Genomic DNA, 19,140 nt, shown 5'->3' with positions numbered 1-19,140 from the left:
AAAATTATTCAAATGATGTGATAGTCCAATAATTGCATAAACAAAGCACAAAAGTATTGTACATTGGTAAATACAGAATAATTGAAAACACTGATGATTAAAAGAAACCAAAAATCATCACTATTTAAATAAAATGTACAAAGTAGTGATTTACTAATAAAAGAGATAAATAAGGAGAAGATGTGATTTTAAAATTATTCAAGAGGAATTCTGTAACCAAAATATGACTTAGAAACAGAATACAAATAATAAATATACAAGTAGAATAAACGCAGACAGTGCTAGGCCTGTGCATGCTCTCCTGTAAATGAGAGGATGCTACAATCAGTGATAACATCAGTGCAGAGCAATAAACAGTGAGCTAGTACATACACTCTCTGATTTCTGTCAGAGGCAGGCTATTGATCGGAAATAAGATGTGTGTGTCTGTGTGATGCCCGTAGATGTTCATTTCTCTCATGCACAGTCTATAAATACCTGATATCTAATTTGCCCTGCGCTGATTGAGATTCAGAGCCTGCAGGACGACTGATGCACATGTAGTGGAAGGTGGTGAGAGGAGGAGGAAGAGCAGGAAGAAGCTTGTGCTGAGAGGGAGGTGACATGTGTGTGGTGTGTATCCACCCCCCACCCCCATTCAGATTACATAACCAGCATATATGGCAGCCACAGGACAGACTTGGCCCAGTTGCAGCTTTCACTCTCTGTCTGTGTCCTGTGATAAACACAAACAGGTTTAGTGACCATATTTGACCTAAGTGATCTTTGACAGTTTAGATACATTAGAAGATTATTGCTTACCTCCTCAGTATTTTCTGTTTCCTATGGTATCATAAAACCCCAAATTATGACAACAGCTATAACTTATTTCATCTTAAATGTATTATCTGAATCGACAAATCTGCAAACTAACAGCTACATTTGTCAGATAAATATTGGCGTAAAAGGTACAATACTGGTAGAACAAAAAGGAAAACACTGACATAAAATTCCTCAGAAGTGTATTGCAGACATTATAAAACACCTAAATGTACACGAATGGTCTCTGAATGAGCTTTAACATGTACAGTATTGTCTAGAAACAACTGGGAGTTCCTTTGATACTAACCCCCAGTGCAGAAAACCAGCACCTTCAGCTGACATATTCTGTTTTGGGATTGTTTAAAACCTGCTTCATAAAAACTTCAAACTTTAAACCTGGTTTGTATGAAGTCAAAACTGGAGAGTGGCTCAGAGAATCCCTGTAAATGTCCCCATAAAGGACCTGGATGTTAAAAATTTAATCAGAAGTTTAACTTTTCTGTGACCTTGTACACATAATATCCTTCCACCATAAGAGGTTGCTGCATATGGCGACTCCCAGTGTTATTTCTGGCAGAACAACCTGATGTTTTTTTTTATGAAATACTGTAGTTCAGAGTGATTTCAATAAAATTCGAGTGGTAATAGTGTAGATAGTGCTTATTCAGATGTAGGAAGCAGATCCATACATAAAGTGCTGAGGGTCTGGTGCTTTACTCTGTTTCTGTTGTGGCAGGTTTTTCTCCCACTACTTGAAATAAGATCATAAAATATCTCTGTGGAGTAAAAACCTTTACTGGCGAAATTTGGGGCAGTTTCACTATTTCAATATCCAAATCAGCAGCGACTCAACTGTTGTTTATTATTTCATAACTAGTTAATTGATCACCAGTTTTTTTAATTAAATCAGTTTACTGGTAAATTTATTACAATTTAATTGGTAAAATTACAATTAAATTTACACAGAGACCAAAATAATTATTTTTGTATAAAAAAACCCCCAAAATAATTAGTGTATAATGATATGAAACGATATGAAAAGCAGCAAACTGTCATATGTGACAGTCTGGAAAGGTTTGACATTGTTTCTTCATAAAGCGACTTAAACTATGAATTGATTATCACATTTAAAATTGTTTTCAAATTACTTTATTTACATGTAGCTAAATGTATTTGTTGTGCTTCTGGCTTAATTACATATTTCACATGATTATTACAGTATTTTACAAGTGGTACAATGGCGCAGTGGTTACCGCTGTCGCGTCACAGCAAGAATGTGTGGGTTTGAACTCGGCCTGACCTGGGTGTGGAGTCTGCATGTTCTCCCTGTGCCTGTGTGGGTTCTCTCTGGGTACTCTGGCTTGCTCCTATAGTCCAAATACATGAAGGTTAGGTTGACTGGCGACTGAATTGCCCGTAGGAGTGAGTGTTGGTGTGGGTGTGTGCGGTTGTTTGTCTACATGTCAGCCCTGTGATGGACTGGCGACCTGTCCATGCCGGACCCAGTGTCAGCTGAGATTGGCTCCTGTGACCCTATTCAGGAATAAGCAGTAAAGATGATGGATGGATAAATCAACACAATCTGGACATATGTAATTTTCAGATACATCATGCACCTTGAATTCTCATCAGACGTTTACATATATTTTGATGGTAAACACCATACAATACTGGACATAAATTTCACGTTTGTGGTTTTTTCTGCACCTCATTCTTACTGCGCTGTCTCTCCAGTTAGGGTTATTTCACCGCAATTATTTCCAGTTTTTGAGATTGGAAATCCTGATGTGTTGACATCAGGTGCATACTCATACATTAATAATTATACTATGAATATACTTCTCTTGTGTTATTTACATACATTATACTGCTGATACATCCCTCCTGGCAGGTGTATTTTATTCTAGTGAGTCTTTAGCTGTTGTGACTGTATTGTCATATGACAACAGTAACATATTATGGGTAAAGTATTCTCTTCTCTCTCAGTGTGATCTCGTGGGCTGCTGTTGGTCCAGGTGAGTTACATTCATGTTTATTGTGCCTGACAGAGGGTGTTTTTATTATAAAGCCCCTCTGTGTGTCTGCAAGCTTCATTTTCCCTCCTGGGACTGAAAGTACAGACTGTGTTCAGGTCAGGCCTCCTAATCATTAACCTGGACCAGGAGGAGGTCACCGCCGGTTCGCATGGTGTGACCGTCGCCATGGCCATGGCACGCTCATTAACATTTTATTCATGCTGATTGGTTGGTTCTTTAGATTACAGAGCTGCTGAGCTAGCTCACTGTAATGCTGCTGTTGTGGACACAGGCAGATCACAGCACCAGAGCAATGCCGTTAGTTGGACACACGCTCCAGCTGTAGTTAGGCCTCCTGTAATCTTAATGACCCCTTTTTGGTTTTTCTGTTAATTCTTGCTCTAACCAGTGATAGTGAAACTCTGTCCTTTTTGTTCTCATTGTACCAAAAGCTGGAGTCAGATGTTTGGTCCAATGGTGTCGGTTTCTTTGGTTTATTGTGTGTGAATCAGGCATCTGTGTTTCAGTACATTAGGACATTATATTGTGGCAGTGTAGTGGACTTTGCAGTGGTACTGCTGTAGCTGCCATGCTTATCATCAAGCTTCCTCCATTCAAATTATCTAGAATTATCAATAACTGTTTTCACACCAAACAGGAGAGAGTCAGAGGCTGTCAGTAGGATTTGAAATGGTTTATTCATAACTTTAATTGCTGTTACATCCCAGTTCATGTAGGGATAAGAGAAGCAGCATAATCCCAGATGTTGTGGATGAAAGTAGGACACGTTAATTTTACCAGTGTGATTGAGATGACAAATGAGCAGCGATGTAAGGATTTTACTAACCAAAATAACCAAAACCAGAATAAGGACACCAAGAGAACTAACAGAGGGCCAAACCTTGGCCCCGTGTACTACGTATTATGCGTACAATGCCAAACCCTTATAGAAAATCCTTGAATGGATTATGCTGTGATGATGCAAATCAAATAGCAGAGGGGAGCTTGTCCCTGTTGAGAGAAACACATAGTGATTATAAACCTGATGTTGTTCTGCAGTCTGTGGTGAAGCTCAGCTGTCTCTGAGCTGGTGTTACATTTGTTGATGTTACTTTATTGCTCATTTGATGGAATAACTTGACGTTAATCATCATATTAATCGATGTGAAATGAAATGAGAGTGTGATGAACAGCCTGTTCCTCTTAACGCTGCCCTGCTGCTGGCTGCTGTTTCTGGCTGTGTTGATTGATGTTGCCTCCTGTTTTGGTTTCTCCTCACTGTACAGGTGAGACCACATCTGTTCTGGGCCTTTATCTCAGTGAAATTTGTCAATTTGGCCCTGCAGGGTTCACTGCGCTTCCTGCTGCATCACCGGTGCTGCTTACAGTGTAACAGCATGTTTAAGCTACGGCTAGCAGCCACATAGTGAACATCTAAAAACAAAAGTTTAATTGTCAGCCTGGCCTGGCTTTGTTTATGAAGAGAGCTTTGGCTGTTGGTTATAATAACATACTCATGAAGCCTATTGCTGACATTTAAAAATGGCCCTGGTAAAAGGTTTTGGTGAATACTGACACAGTGAACAGTGATTTGAAGAATGAGACAGGATACGAAACCCAGTGTCAAAGTAACGTGGTCACTGCACCACCCAGTTATCTTCCACTCACCTCTTCATGTTTTCACTGGAATATCATGAAATACTACTTCTTTCTTTGTCTCAGATGAACTCAACATCATCCCATTTAATCCAAAACATTTCAGCAAATGGAAATTAGTTGCATATGAAGTCATGAGAGACCGGGCGTGTGACTGTGGGCCCTCAACGTCCCCTGTGCTAACGAAGGTGCATGACTGAAGGAGCGTGGACACTCGGCCACCTTTGGTCCTTTCTTTGTAATCTTCTTGTGTAATTAGGAATCATCACCACTGATCCGCGTGCACAGACTTTCTGTTTTAACCTGCAAGTAAAGTGTTTGAATTCCAAATAGTAGTGAATGTTTTTGGGTATGGTGCTATTCAAGTTTAATTAGAAGCTTGTTCTTTAACACAAGTTAAATTACACATGATTATTCTCCACAATATCAAAAACGTTTGTGTAAAACCGCATTATAGGACTGTAGATGATATATGTAACAGTTACTTTAACAGTTTGTTGGGAAATTAAAAATTCTCAGTCTGGACTGTACACGCAGGCAGCCAGCATCTGAGAGCTATGTTAAAAGAGATTTCTGAACACAAAAGCCCCGCTGCTTCATTCGACCAGATGGATGGATCAGTGCTGTGGCTTCGATCAATCAGCGGGAGAGATGAAGAGAGGAGGAGGAGAGGGAAAGCATGAAAGGATGAGAGAGGAGGTGGAGGTGAATTTGTCACTGCAGGAGACAGAGTAGGGGAAGCAAAAGAGAGATTACTGCCAATTTAAATGACCCAAACTAATTGGATTTTTGTCATCTTAAAAACAAAGGAAACACTGACTGCATGAAAACAGTCCTACACCCATATAATATCGATGGACAACACACAGACAGCCAATTAGGGAAGCCTTTGCTGATCAGTCAAGGGGAAAATCTGAAAGTGAGTCGGCCTTTAGACAAGCTAAAAATAAAACAACAAAGAATGGGAAAGCTTTAAGGCTCGGCCCTTTTCCTTCAGACTGCAACCCTGACTTGTTATCAACTGTGCTGACATGTAAACGTGCCTGCAGAGATAACATTGTGTGCTGCAAATCAGAGAAGGTTAAATGGGAATGCTGAAGAAAAATGCAGCAAAGTGAAATCTAATGGAGCAAAAAGAGATGCAAAACAGACACAACTAAACTTACTATCACTAGTTCAGTATATAAACAAATTCACTGACTGCTTGGTAAACTCCTGATTCACTAGTAAGGGTGAAATTTATTTTATTCTTATTTTATGAGTTTATTTTCAAGGCACAATTGTCATTCATCAACAGAAAAAAGGGCTAAATTAGCCAGAGTTAGCAATAACATGAAATAAAATGATTACACAGTGTAATAAATAGACAAAGCTGTCATGATATACATCAACCAAAATTGGTTTCCAAAACCAAAAACACAGAACAAAAGTTTAAACTCTGTGTTTATCTGCTCTTATAAGTTGCAAACATTAGCATGCTTGGCTAATTAGCTTACTGCCAGCAGCAGTAGTGCTACTTCCAAGGCTATTCTCTAGCAGTCTCTACTGAATCAGGAGTCAAACCAATAATAAAGCCGGCCTTTTTAATGAACTTTAGCAGCAACATAAAACAAGGCACTGGCCACAAAACTCTGATAAAAAGCTTTTAAACACTGCTTACTGATCTCAGCGAGTTTAATTTAGTCAGCGAAAACAGCCTGGATTGTGCCCTTTTAAACACAGCATGAGCCTCCTCAGGTGACGGAGGCGCCAGCACAGGGGGCAGCACCAAAGGAGTGTTAATAGAACAGAATATTAATGTGTCATTTTCACGCCAGTCTCCACATGAACATGCATACAAAATGTTTATCAATTAAATCACCTTGAAAGATGACCTCTCTCGGTTTATTCATTGGCCCTCTCCCTTGAGAGCCGCAGGTGTCTGCTGCAAGCAGACAGATGGCATCTTGGGAACTGTAGTGCCTCTTTTTGTCAGCAAAGGCGGCTTGTAATGGCCCTGCCAGAAGGGCCTAAAGGCCACAGCCCGGTCGCTGCTCTTCGCTCACAGGATGGAGCTGATTTAAATCCCACTCTTCCTGTATTGCCGGCTTGGCGCTGGGCCATAGTGCAATACTGCAGCCTATTTCACACTCTGCTGGTGTGGAGTGATGAAACCAGAGAGCAAAGACTCAGGGTGGCAGCAGAAGTCCAAAAGCAGAATGTGGAGTCATCCTGTCATCCTCCACCTCTAACTGGCTGGGAAAATACCTTCAGACATGTTTACTTATCTTATATTTCATCATCATTCTGAAGTCACACTTTAGTATTTTAGGAACTTTTGCTGCACTTTGGCACCTATAACTTCATTTGAATTTAATACCTATTATACTTATAAAAAGAAGAATAATGATCATCATCATCAGGGAGGCTTGTCACCTTATGCGAGATGGAATCTGGTTGAATCCTCACACTATCCATCCATCCATCCACTATCTATACCGCTTATTCCTGAATAGGGTCACGGGGGCCCAGCTCCCACTGGGCGAGAGGCGGGGTCCACCCTGGACAGGTCGCCAGTCCATCACAGTTGACTCACAGCTACATAAACCATTTTACAATCCCAGTGTCACTGTAGCAACGGTTGTTTACAGTAAACTGTAAAATATTGAAATAAAACAAAGCTGACTATTGTTCTTCGGCCTCTGTAAATTAGCATTTTTCCTGTCACTTACATTAATTTGTTCTTTCGATAGTAAACAAAAAAGGCCAAGATCATTAACCGTTTTATTTTGAGTTATGTAGTTTTTGGACACAGGCAAAAATATCTGGAGTCATTAAAGATAAGACAATCACTAATTTTAAATATTGTATGCAACTTATAAATGCAAATGTGCTTCTTTTGTTGTTTCACTTAGTAATATTGAATGTAATTATTTTACTGTGATTTAACATAATAAATAATGAATGTCAGGAAACATTTCAGCTGTAAAGCTCTGTATTCTTGCCGTTTTGGAAAAATTGGCCCCAACGCTGTGTGAACACCCTACAGTGGCTGTAGTAAATCTCAGACTCTTTATAAACAGCATTTCTCTTTTGCATGTTTTTGCTTTTATCAAGGCTGTGTCCGCTGGAAGCTACTGTGATCGACAGAGACGTAAACAAATACAGCCTCAGGTGATTCTCCCTTTAATTAAACCAGAAACAGAAACATCTTGAATAGCCAGAAAATGTGACACAAGCTTAAAATGAAGGACATCACCGTGATATGTCAACAAACGTGAGATATAGCAAAGAAAGCTTGAAAAGCTGTGATGAGGGGAGTGATCGATGTGTGGTCCCTGCAAAGTGGCGGGGCGCTCAGCAACAAGCCAGGGTTGCCATGGTTACAGCATCTCATCGTTCTGCTAGACAGAGAGTCCCTGGAGTATTTCCATAATGTGTATGTGTGTGTGTTTACACCCACCTGAGTGCATGCATTATGAACGCAATCGATTATCAGCGCCATCACATGTTTAGTTAAATACACATATTAAATTGCTAATTTATTAATGCCAGATGTATTGGAACAAGTATTAGTAGTAGCAGTGCTTGTAGTAATATTGTAGTAGTACTTGTAGTAGAAGTGGAACTAATACACTGAGAGAAATAAAATATTGGTAGCTTAATAGCAGTAATAGCAGTGGTCACTGCAGAAATACCTCTTATAGAACCAGTACGGGAAACAGTAGTAGTTGTAGTAGTAGATATCGTAGTAGTATATTAGTATATTAATTGACGTGGCCATAGTAGTAGTTGTGGTAGTAGATGAAGTCCTAGAAAAGTAGTTTACTAGAGAGTAGTGGTAGTAATCTTAGAAATGCCAGAAGTAGATTATTGGCTGTAGCTTTAGTATTTTACTAGTAAGAGTAAGAGTAGTAGTAGTGATAATAATAGTACTAATATTACTGGTAGATTAGTAGTAGTAAAAGTAGTAGTAGTTTAGTAGACATAGTAGTGGCAGTAGTATAAGTAGCAGTTTAGCAGATGCCATAGTAGGAAATGTAGACTAGTAGATGCAGTAGTTTAGTAAATACAGTAGTAGTTTTAGCATCTTACTAGCAGTATTTGTTGTTTTGTTGATACAGGAGTAGTAGCAGATGTAGCAGTGGTAGTAGTTTAGCAGATACAGTAGGAGGAGAAGCAGGCTAGTGGATGAAGCAGCTTAGTAAATACACTAGTAGTAGTAGATGCAGATTAGTAGTAGAAGGAATAGTGATGGTAGTCTTAGTAGAAGTTGATTATTGTACACATAGTCACAGAAGTAGCAGCAACATTAGTACTGTATCTAAGAGTAGTGGTAACAGTTCTAAAGCTGTAGCAATGGCATTTTACAAGATGTAGTAGTAGTTGTCTTGTAGAAGTAATCTAGTAGACATAGGTGTAATTGTAGTTGTAGGAAATGAAGATGAGTGTTTATGTTGAAGCTGGATTAACCACAGTGACCGTTTGTCAATTCTTTTATTGTGGAGCAGCTACAGGAAGCACGCTATCGTTTGCACTTATTTCTAGCAGCTGTTCTGTGTTTCTCCCATTCTCCACCGGCGTTTGGCCTCCATGATGCATTGTGATATTTTTCTAATTGTGAGGAAAGCTAATACCCAAAGAAGAATAAGCTTCAGAACTGTCAGTCTGTAGAGACAGATGGGGGAAACGGTGGACTGTAAAGGATCTGCTGTGGGTAGGAGAGAATAAAATACAGCTGCCTCTTCTCTCCCCGAGGAGCAGTAAAGGTGCCAGTTTGATGCATCCTGTTTCCCCTCAACACAGTGTTAACTCAGGATAACTGCAAGTGTGACAGATATTAGTAATATAAACAGCCTAAAACACAAGAGTTGATATATTAATGCACATTTATCTCTTATTCCATCCTTATGTGTCAGAGGGTAAACATAAAGGGTTCTATTTAAAGCACAGCAACCAAAGAATGTAAAAACGTTTTCTCACTCACCTTTAATGGCATTTTGCCAGGCAGATAGTTTTGATATTGGTCCAGATTTTGAGTTAGCTATCGCTAAGATTTCTGCCTCCGCCCACACATACTGTAATGGAGGTCAGAAAAGTTTTGAAGTGCCAAAACTATTGAAAAAGCATCTTTAAAAAATACAGCAGCAATGTCTTTTTGCTAGAAAGTACTTCAAATTAAAACTAATAAGGCCTGATTGCCAGAGTGAAGCAGACTTTGTTTGTTGAAAGCCATGTGTTCAGTTATTCAGGTTGGTTTGGTCACAAAATCTAATGATAAAGGTAGAAGGGAAATGCCAGTCAAGTTAAACCTGTACATGTCCACACAGTCCTGAGAAGAGGTTTAATCAAGCCAATAAGTTGTGGAGCCTCCACAATGCCACTGCGTTAAGATGGCAGCAGAAATGTTCCCAAAATCCTGGAAAGTAAAAATGAAAAACTGTCTGCATGGCAGGTGTGGAGGTAGGTGAGAAAATTTAATTTTTTTTAATATGAATGAACCAACACTTCAGAGGGTTAAACACCAAAACATTACTGTGGAACAGAGCGACACAAAGAGATGGTTGCATTTGACCTGAGTTAATTCACAAGCACTAGCATGTTTAGCTAGCGCTCTGTGCTACATGTAGCTGTAGATACGCCTCAGTGCAGTAAGTTGTAGGTATAACCACTGTACATACCTAAATGTTCTCTCTTCACATTGTATATATATTTATTAGGTTGCAGTTGTCTTTTTGATTTGCATTCCAATTTTATTTTTATTTTATTCTATTTTATTTAACTGCACATTTTTTAGTTGACTTACAAAAGCACATTGAGAGCCACTGAACTGGAGTCAAATTCTTCATGTGTGCTAAACATACTCGGCAATAAAGACGATTCTCGCTCTGATTTTGATGTATGTGGCGTGAAATGCGTGCTCCTGCTACATGGCCTGTCTCTGTTAGCTAGCATCATGTCTGCCTGCTAACCACTGTGTTGTTTTTGTGTGTCTTTGTTAACAGGTTGCCTGTTTGGGAATGAGCTGTGTTCACCTTATGAGATCTGTGTCAACGGTAAGACACACAAACACATTTTAAAGATTTATTTGAACCTATCAGTCACATTACAAGCATTTAAGTATATTTACAGATGTTTTTATATATTTGTTGATATCTCTGAGGAAAACAAGCACCAGCTACTACTACAGTCGTGATACAGTTCAATGTTAACGCTGAAGTCTGGTGATCTCCTCCCTCCAGCTGAGCAGGAATTTGAACTTGACTCAGCCATTGCAAGTGTAGTCGGCAGAGACATGTACTACAACATATTCAGGCTCTGCTGCATTAATGATGGCATTCACAACAGGTGTGATGTTTTCAAAGTCAGCGTGTGACCGAGTAGCTGTATAAATCTGAATTGCTGTACCTTGTACATTACATTACTCCTCCAGATTGAACTGCTGTGTTTTGTAATTACACACACTCACAACCACATGTAAATATGACTTTATACCCACTTGCTGTTGCTGCCATGCTCTTTCTCTCTCAGCCTCTCTGGCATGAAGAACAAGGAAACCCCTGCTGAGAGTCAACCTATAAAGCTCAAAACATGAAAGTCTTTCACAGGAAACGCGTTTATTTGCAGCTCCACTGGGTCAGGCAGATGATAACTGGGTTCCTCTCCAGAGTTTACACCACAGCTGTTCTGAGCTAACCTTCTGTTTTCTCTATCTGCTGATTGGCAGTGTTTACTGGTTGATTCTGTGCAGAACAGACTTCATTGAACAACAGAGCACCAATAGAGATAAGTGAATTCTATAATCTGTTGTATAATTCCATTAAGCATGTTCATGGTCTGTTAGGAGGTGCAGGTGGCCGTGCTGTCGGTACACCGTTGAGCTGCCCCCCCGACCTGTATTTCAGGCAGGGTGTGTTTGTTTGTTTGTATTCAGTAGCTCGGTTATTCTTGTCTGTCCGGTGCGCTTTTAATAATTCTCCCTGGTAATTTGATACTGGCAGAGGAGGAGTGGAGAATAAAAACAAAATGTATCTGAGAAAATCATGATGTCCGTAGCGAATTTTATTTTCACCCGAGCTCAGTCAGCCTCTCCGTCTGTGTTGTGACCTCATTTCACTGTGATGGACAAAGGTGTCAGCTGCTTCATGAGGAGAGGTGGTGTGTTGGGTTTCATTTCTATTACTTTTATCTTTGGGCAAATTGTCACGCCTGCATCTCTTCTCTACATGATTTCTCTGCTTCTGGATATTTGTTATTGACAGAAAAACAAACTTAGCTGCCCAACAGAAAAGGAAGGATAACAAAACATCCCCTGGTACACAAACATTTTCTGGTTTTTCTTTAATTATTGCTTTTTAGTGAAAAATTGACAAGGGGTCCTTAATAGAAAACACTTCATAATGAAAAAAGGTTGAAAAATCAAATCAGTTAAATAAATATTACAATGTAAAAAAACAAACAAACATCTAAATAATCTGACTTTTGTACAGAATTTATGGCGGCTCGGTTTTTAGTGGGGCTGGTTTCACTGGTGGAGATTGGATGGATTTCTAACATCCTGGCTAGTAACACTTTTGGTAAACCAGTCTTTTGATAAGTGAAGGGTTTAGTACATTTTATATTTGTCAAGATGCATCCTTAATTATTAATCCATATTTTCAGTCATTATTTATTGACAGGCGTGTTGCTAGCTAATACTTTTCATGAGCTAGTAGAAGTCAGGGTTGTCTGCACTCTGAGGAGAAGCTAGAGAAGAAAGTAATTTATCAGAGCCACACAGGGAAAACAAAAAATGCAAAAAAAAAAATATATATATTTACACAAAGGGGGAACATGATAGCAGGAGAAAATGCAAAACAGAAGAGACTTTCATCTGTTCTCATTATGGTTGAGTAACTTGTCAGGCAGATGCAAAACTGAGAGAGGAATTTTATCTGTTTTCCAGATTTTACTGGTGCACACAGGTTTATGGAGTGTGTTTATTTCTTGACTGCCGTCGGGTAGTAAATACTATTTACTGCTTTGCCTCTGTTCCTACAGAGAGCATCAAAAACCTGAGGTCTCAGTTAGATGGTTGTTAGCTGTGTTTTCCTCAGCTGATGTTCCAGCTGTGATGTAGGACTCTGTTTGACCTTGTAGTGGTTGTTCTCCAGCAGTATACTTCTTTAACTTGATCTGACTCCAGTGGTGAGTGCTGCATGTTCAAATGTTGCTGTTCCCACTCAGATTTATGCAGAAATGCTAATCACTGTGAAACATAAGTATGAAAATGATTGTGTACGTCCTGTGTTTGGTGGGGCTACATGACAGCTCGGCTGCACTTTCAGTCCAAGTTTCAAAGAGCAAAGAACAGCTCCCCCAGCCTGAGTCAGGTGAGGGGGGGCTGCTCTGACAGCTGGATCTCACAGTGGAAAAGCTACCGTAGCTGTACCTCCAGCCATTGTTCTCACCCACTTTGTGTCTGACCTGCTTGGATAGCTTCTGTCAGACTTCTCCTCACTGACGATGCCAGTTTGTTGTGTTGGTGATCGGCAGCTCGGCCTCTATCAGGCCACGCAGTGGCTCCGACTGCCTGAGGTGGCTATAATCTATTGGCAGAAGAACGAAACAGTGTGTAAGGTTGGTTTTGTTCTATTCTGTCTCTGTTGTCCTTTTTCCAACAACAAAAGGAGAGTGTGACAAATGAAAAAATGTCTCAGTACCTGGAGGGAACAAGTTGTCATTTACCACGGCATTGGAAGCCATTTACATGTGACAGCTGCTCCTGGGTGAGCACTACGCTACTTACAAAATTATTTATTAAGTTGCATGTAATTGACCGGGAAATTTTAAAGTATTAAACAGTCATTAACAAGGTAATTTAACACAGAGCACAGAGCCTATAGAGCGACTGCTTCTTTGTACACATCAGATCAGTCAAATGATTTTTCTCCTCACAGTGCAGGGGGGGGAGAGGTTTAAACAAAAAACCTTTTATACAAGTCACAGTAACAACCAGACCAACAGTCTCTCTGTGCAGTTTCTTCGACATAAACACAGGAATGAACTTATAGATATCGAACACAAAACATTTGTGCACCATGATCAAATAGCAGAAACCACTAATAAATGATAGAAATGTTTAAATGGGGGATTCACTGTAATAAAAAGGTGTTTCTTGCACTTGATGGTTGTTAATTAAAGTTTCAAGGGTGAAATGTTTTTATTTTTTTTACTGCTTTTAGTACATCCTCCTAGTGCAGCAAAATAATATCGCATAGCTTTAATCAATATATACAGACAGGTGACAAAGGAAAGGAAAACCCAACACAAAGCGTCTCAGTGAGGTGCCGGGCCACCACGTGCACCAGAACAGCTTCACCTCGGCCGTGACTCCCCAAGTCTCTGAACTCTACTGGAGGGATGAGCACCGTTCTCCCAAAAGATATTCCCTCATGTGGTGTTTTGATGATGGTGGTGGAGACACTGTCTAACATACAATAAAACGTTGTGGTTTTATGGGGCCTTGTGTGACCCCTCGCGCCCTATGGATGGGGATACTGGGACACTGTCATCCTGGAGGAGACCACTCATTTATTCAGGTTTCTCCTTTCACCTGTCTGTGTATTGTATGTCGCCCACACTGCACAGTGTGCCTCTGTTCCAACCACCCATCCAGCCTATAGCCTCAAAGTAAAAAGTCTTTTGCCTTTATACTATTATGCCCACAGCAGGTACCAAATATCAGGTTATCATTTTGGCTCTTATCTAAATAAAGCCATTATGGAACATTATGTCATAAACAGTTACAGCATGTGTGCATGACAAAAACCATTATGTTAATAGGTAGATGAACAGGGCAGTTTTCCATGTTTATACCGGCTTTTGACAGAATGTTAACGATCCTGCCCTGCAGGCAAACTCAACCACATGTCATGGCACCCCAGGTCTGACACAACAGTCCAGGCTTCAGTGAGCAGCGATAAGGGTGTCCACCCACCCCTGTGGACTCTTTGCTATTTAGCGTATCACCTCGACATGTCTGGGTACAGCAGGAGAAAGGGCAGTCCAGAGGCAAGACGCCGCCTGATCAGTGAGCTGACATTTTCATTGTGACTAAGCAGGGCTGTGCTTAGAGCTGCAGTGTTGAATGCCAGCATGTGTCGGCTTTATCGCGCTGCAGAAAGAACCCACCATAATAACAGGTACATGTGGAAGTGAGGTTTCAAATGGTACAGAGACAGAGTTTTTGATCAGAGAGACCAACAGGTAACAGGATATAACCTAACTTGTATTAGCTGCTGTTTCACCAGTTTCCAGGAACTTATTGATCATATTGTGACCGCCGGTTTCTTCATCAGTACAGGATACAGATGAGTCTTCTTGATTAAATCAAATGTAGGCATTTAAGAAACAACTGTTTGTTCAGATGGTCCTTTATTGCGCTGTAGAAACCTCCGCTGACTTTCATATTTAGCCTCAGCATGCGGCTGAGTCTTGGCGTAGAGACGGGGACGGCAGCCTGCCAGGTACTCACTTAGAGCCCCCTGTTATGACATGTCAAGGTCAAAGTGTTTATTTGTCATATGCACAGTTAGGAAATGTGTTTCCCTGTATAATGAAATTCTTACTTTGCTGCCCACATGAATGCCACAAAATACAAGTGAAATATAAAGTAGATGAGCAATAACAAATCTAAATAGACAGTAACACAAATCTAAAGCACTTTAAAGCAGCAAGTGAAAGAAGCACAATAAAAATACAACAATAACACAATATAATGCAGAGAAAATATATGCTACGTGGGAGCCGTGGAGTGTAAATACTCAGCAGTGAGTGTGCATTTGTGCATGTGCAAAATGAATATGTAAACAATACAGATGGAATTACATGAGGTAGATCCTGAGTCAACTGTTTAGGAGTCTGATGGCAGTCAGAAAGAAAGAGTTTTTCAGTCTAGAGGTCCTGCATTTCACACTTCTGAGCCTCCGACCAGAGGGCAGGGGCAATGAACAGTCCATGCTGGGGGTGGGTGGGGTCCTTGAGGATGGAGGCAGCTTTCCTACGCACCCTGCGGTGATAAATGCTCTGCAGACAGGGCAGTGGAGTCCTGGTGATCTTCTTGACCAGCTGTGTGGTGTTATGTGTTCAAGTGAGGTCCTCACTGATGTGGACGCCCAGGTATTTGAAGATGTTTTAATTTTAATGTTAGAATTTGTTAGAATCTGTTAGAATTTTAATGTTTTAATTAAGCCTGCAACTGATCATTATGTGAATTAATGAGTGATCTGCAGATAATTTTTTTGGTTGATCAATTTGTCAATAAAAAAAAACAACTGAAAAGTCCTGTTATAATTTCCCACATCCTCAGATTGTTGTTTTGTTATTTTACTGTCATGCATGTAAAGCCATGCACCAAACATTTTGGTATTTGTGCTTAAAAATGAATAATTATTGATCAAGTATTAGACTAAGCCTCACAGCCCTAGTTTGAACCTTTTTATATCAACCATAAAGTGTACTGTATTTCCTTTTTCTACGTATTTAGATATTAGGATGTCATAATGCATATTTAGTTCTTTAGATATTTGATATGTGATTTAACACCTTTTGAGGAAGGCAGATTTGCACATGTTGTGTTTGTATGCAGATAAACTTTAGTCGTTTTGTACTGACTTTATGTTTGAAGACAGAGGTTTGTGTCAGCAGAGCAATGAGTCAGGTCAGGAGCAGAAATAAAGACTATTTGTTTAACCCAGATTTAACTTTAGGTGTGGTTCTTCCACATGATAAGATATCATAAGTGTGTGTCACTAATACATATATCCATTGTTTGAGCCTGTTTGCTTTATAGTGGCCTACAGTCCTACAGTAGATCAGCCTGATGTTGGATGTAACTATATTACATGGGGGCGACTTTGGTTCAGTGGGTAGAGCAGTCGCCTCCTCAACCGGAGAGTTGAGGGTTCAAATCACGGTGCCTGCAGTCCACATGTCGAAGTGTCCTTGGGCAAGACACTGAACCCCCAAGTTGCACCTGATGGTTAGAGTCATCGGTTGAGTTGGCGCTGCAGATGGCTGCCTCGGTTCTGTACCGGAAATAAATTCCTTGTGTGTAACATACTTGGCCAAATAAAGGTGACTGATTCCATTTCCTTCCTCTTGAGCTCTTACTTTGAAACAGTTCCAACTTTCTGTTTGGTCCCCGTTTGTGTTCCAGGTTCACTGCTTTCATTAGCTGTTCTGATCCCACCCACCTGGCTTCTGTCAGTCTAATCAAGTCACTCAGTATTTAAGTCTCCAGCTAACATTCCCGGGATGCCCTGTTGTCCTATCAGAGAATCACCTGCGCTTCAGTTCTGTCTCCAGTTTTCACTGTCATGCTTGGACTCCATTTTCGTGGTCTGTAGCTCCGTGTCTGCTTTCATGCTTTTCATGTGGTGAATGGACTCCAAACATTTCCTTAGTCCCAGTTTTTTTGTCTGCTCTTTATTTTGTATTGTTTGCACCCTTCTACAAAAGTTGTACATTTGTCTGTTAAAAGAAGGTAGTACTTTTATACTCACCATGTTGTGTAGTTAGGTGTGTTTCTTTGCCTGTGGAGACATTGGCTTGTTTTCAGCTCTGAGTTTGGATTTTGTTTGCATTTTCATAACTAGTATATAGCCTAAGTCACTGTTCTCATTTGTGCCCAGTGTTCAGCCTGAGGTTTCTCTGGTTTCTCTTCTTTTGCTCTATGTCGTCTAACTGCGTCTCTTATTATTCCTGCAGTAGCTTTCAGAGCCTGCCTTGGTGTTCAATTCCTCTAACAGCTTTGGTCATTATTTTGCCCCATTCTCCTGAGCTAGTTATTTTGCCTGTCAGTATACTTGCCTTGGTTCCTGTACTCATTAGTTTAGTTTTTACCTTCATGCCATTGTCCTGAATCTGTGTTCTTGATTTACAGTACATAAAACATGACAGGTTGTAGCTTTGAGTTACTGGAGTTTAACTGCGTTCTCAGCCATTCAGAGATTAATTTTGTAAATGCAAAAGTCTTGCATTTACAGTGCGTGTCCTGTGACAGCTTTTTTGTACAGCTCTCCTGAATGCAGCCTAGGCGATCTTCACCAAGCAGGATGGGGGAATCACCTGCTGATCCCTGACACACACCCAGAAGCAGTAATGACAAAGGCGGGTGCTCCGGTTCAGCTCCACCACCCTGATTCCCTTTGATTAGCTGCAAGGGACAAAAAGCACTTGATGGAACTCACCATGGCAACAGGCGTGAGAGGAGCACGGCTATACTGACCCATTACTCATCTGCGCCCTGTTGCATGTTGTCTCTGAACATGCCTTACAACAGCCCGTGGCAGCCTGGGCTGGGAATATCTCAATGAGTCTGCATTTGTTGATGAGTTACACATGTAATAAACAGTTGGTGAAAGATTTGAAGATATCGGTTTTTAACTCTCAGGGCAGCTGATCAGTTTTCCATTGTGTTTTAATCAGGCTGAAGGTTGTCTTCATTGTTTGGTATCAAGAAGTGATGCATGTTACAGTGAGCAAGAGGGTGAAGCTGTCACTCTGTGGGAAAACATGTTGTGTGCCTACAGCGTGTGCAGGCTGTTTAAAGGTTAGAGCCTCACTCTTTATGCATCAAATGGTCTACGGCTCATAATTAAAGTATCAAGCTGGTGAAACGAAACAGAACGAACTGATCCTACTCCCTGTGTCCGAAGTTACTCCTGTAGAGCTCCACTGTCCTATATTTCATAAATCGTTCATCACCAAGCGCACATAGTCCCGCAGACAGCATCCTCCTGTTCTGCCAGAGCGCCAAATGTGTATTAATCTGCATCTGAAAATAGTCCAACAGTTTCCTCAGATTTGAGTAACATTTGCAAAAGAACACAGTGACCAGCTGTTTTTTTGTGTTTTTTTTTAAAGGGGCGGCTATGTCTCAGGAGGTAGAGTAGTCATCTCCCAATTGGAATGTTGGTGGTTTGATTCCCGGTTTCCCCAGTCCACATGTCGAAGTGTCCTTGGGCAAGACATTTAACCCCTAGTTGCCCCTGGTGGCCAAGCAGCAACTGACATTAGTACAAAATTTCTTGGGGCGGCTGCGGCTCAGGAGGTAGAGCAGTCATCCCTTAACCGGAAGGTCGGAGGTTTGCTTCCTGTTCTCCTCCAGTTCATGTGTTGAAGTGTCCTTGGACAAGACACTGAACTCCAAGTTTCTCCCGATGGCCAAAGTAGCACCTTGCAGGAACAGCACCGCCATCAGTGTGTGTGTGTGTGTGTGACTTGGTGCTGCAGATGGCTGCCTCGGTTCTGTACCAGAGACAAATTCCTTGTGTGTGTAACATACTTGGCTGATTAAAGTGATTATCTAGTATCTTGTAGGTGCTATGTTTAAAGTGAAAGACAGAGATGATGATTTTTGTGGTGAGCTCTTATGCACAGCTCTACCAACATTCCATATGAGAAGTCCTAAAAAGAAGCCAGACAAGCTGCTGTTGCGTGACAGAAGCTGAAATAAGGTCAGATCTTTGACATGATAGCCAAAGACTTATCAGCTCAAGGAATGTCAGCACAATATGTACTGTATGGCCAAAGCCAAATGCCTTTTCCTCACCAGCAGAGCTGCCCTTCCTTTAACAACCCTGTCTGGAATGTCAGACAATGGTGGAAGAGAAGTGTTGTTGGTGTGAGCTTTAGGGCATCTTAA

At 40.7% G+C, this 19,140-nt stretch overlaps 1 protein-coding gene across 3 annotated transcripts in view; it reads left to right on the top strand.

Moving 5' to 3' along the window:
- The window catches only part of LOC109967083 (receptor-type tyrosine-protein phosphatase N2-like), a 194,639-nt gene that overhangs the window by 778 nt on the left and 174,721 nt on the right, over window positions 1-19,140 (top strand). For all 3 annotated transcript variants that reach the window (XM_020612432.1, XM_020612430.1, XM_020612431.1), the window contains exon 2: window positions 10,457-10,507. In XM_020612432.1, coding sequence (XP_020468088.1) covers window positions 10,457-10,507 — 51 coding nt within the window. The remainder of the gene's footprint in view (window positions 1-10,456; window positions 10,508-19,140) is intronic.

Source organism: Monopterus albus, unplaced genomic scaffold, assembly GCF_001952655.1.
Source record: "Monopterus albus unplaced genomic scaffold, M_albus_1.0 scaffold125.1, whole genome shotgun sequence".
In the NCBI taxonomy this organism is placed as follows: Eukaryota; Metazoa; Chordata; class Actinopteri; order Synbranchiformes; family Synbranchidae; genus Monopterus; species Monopterus albus.
Note: the sequence above shows the minus strand (reverse complement) of the source record. Positions and strands in the feature narration are given on the sequence as shown.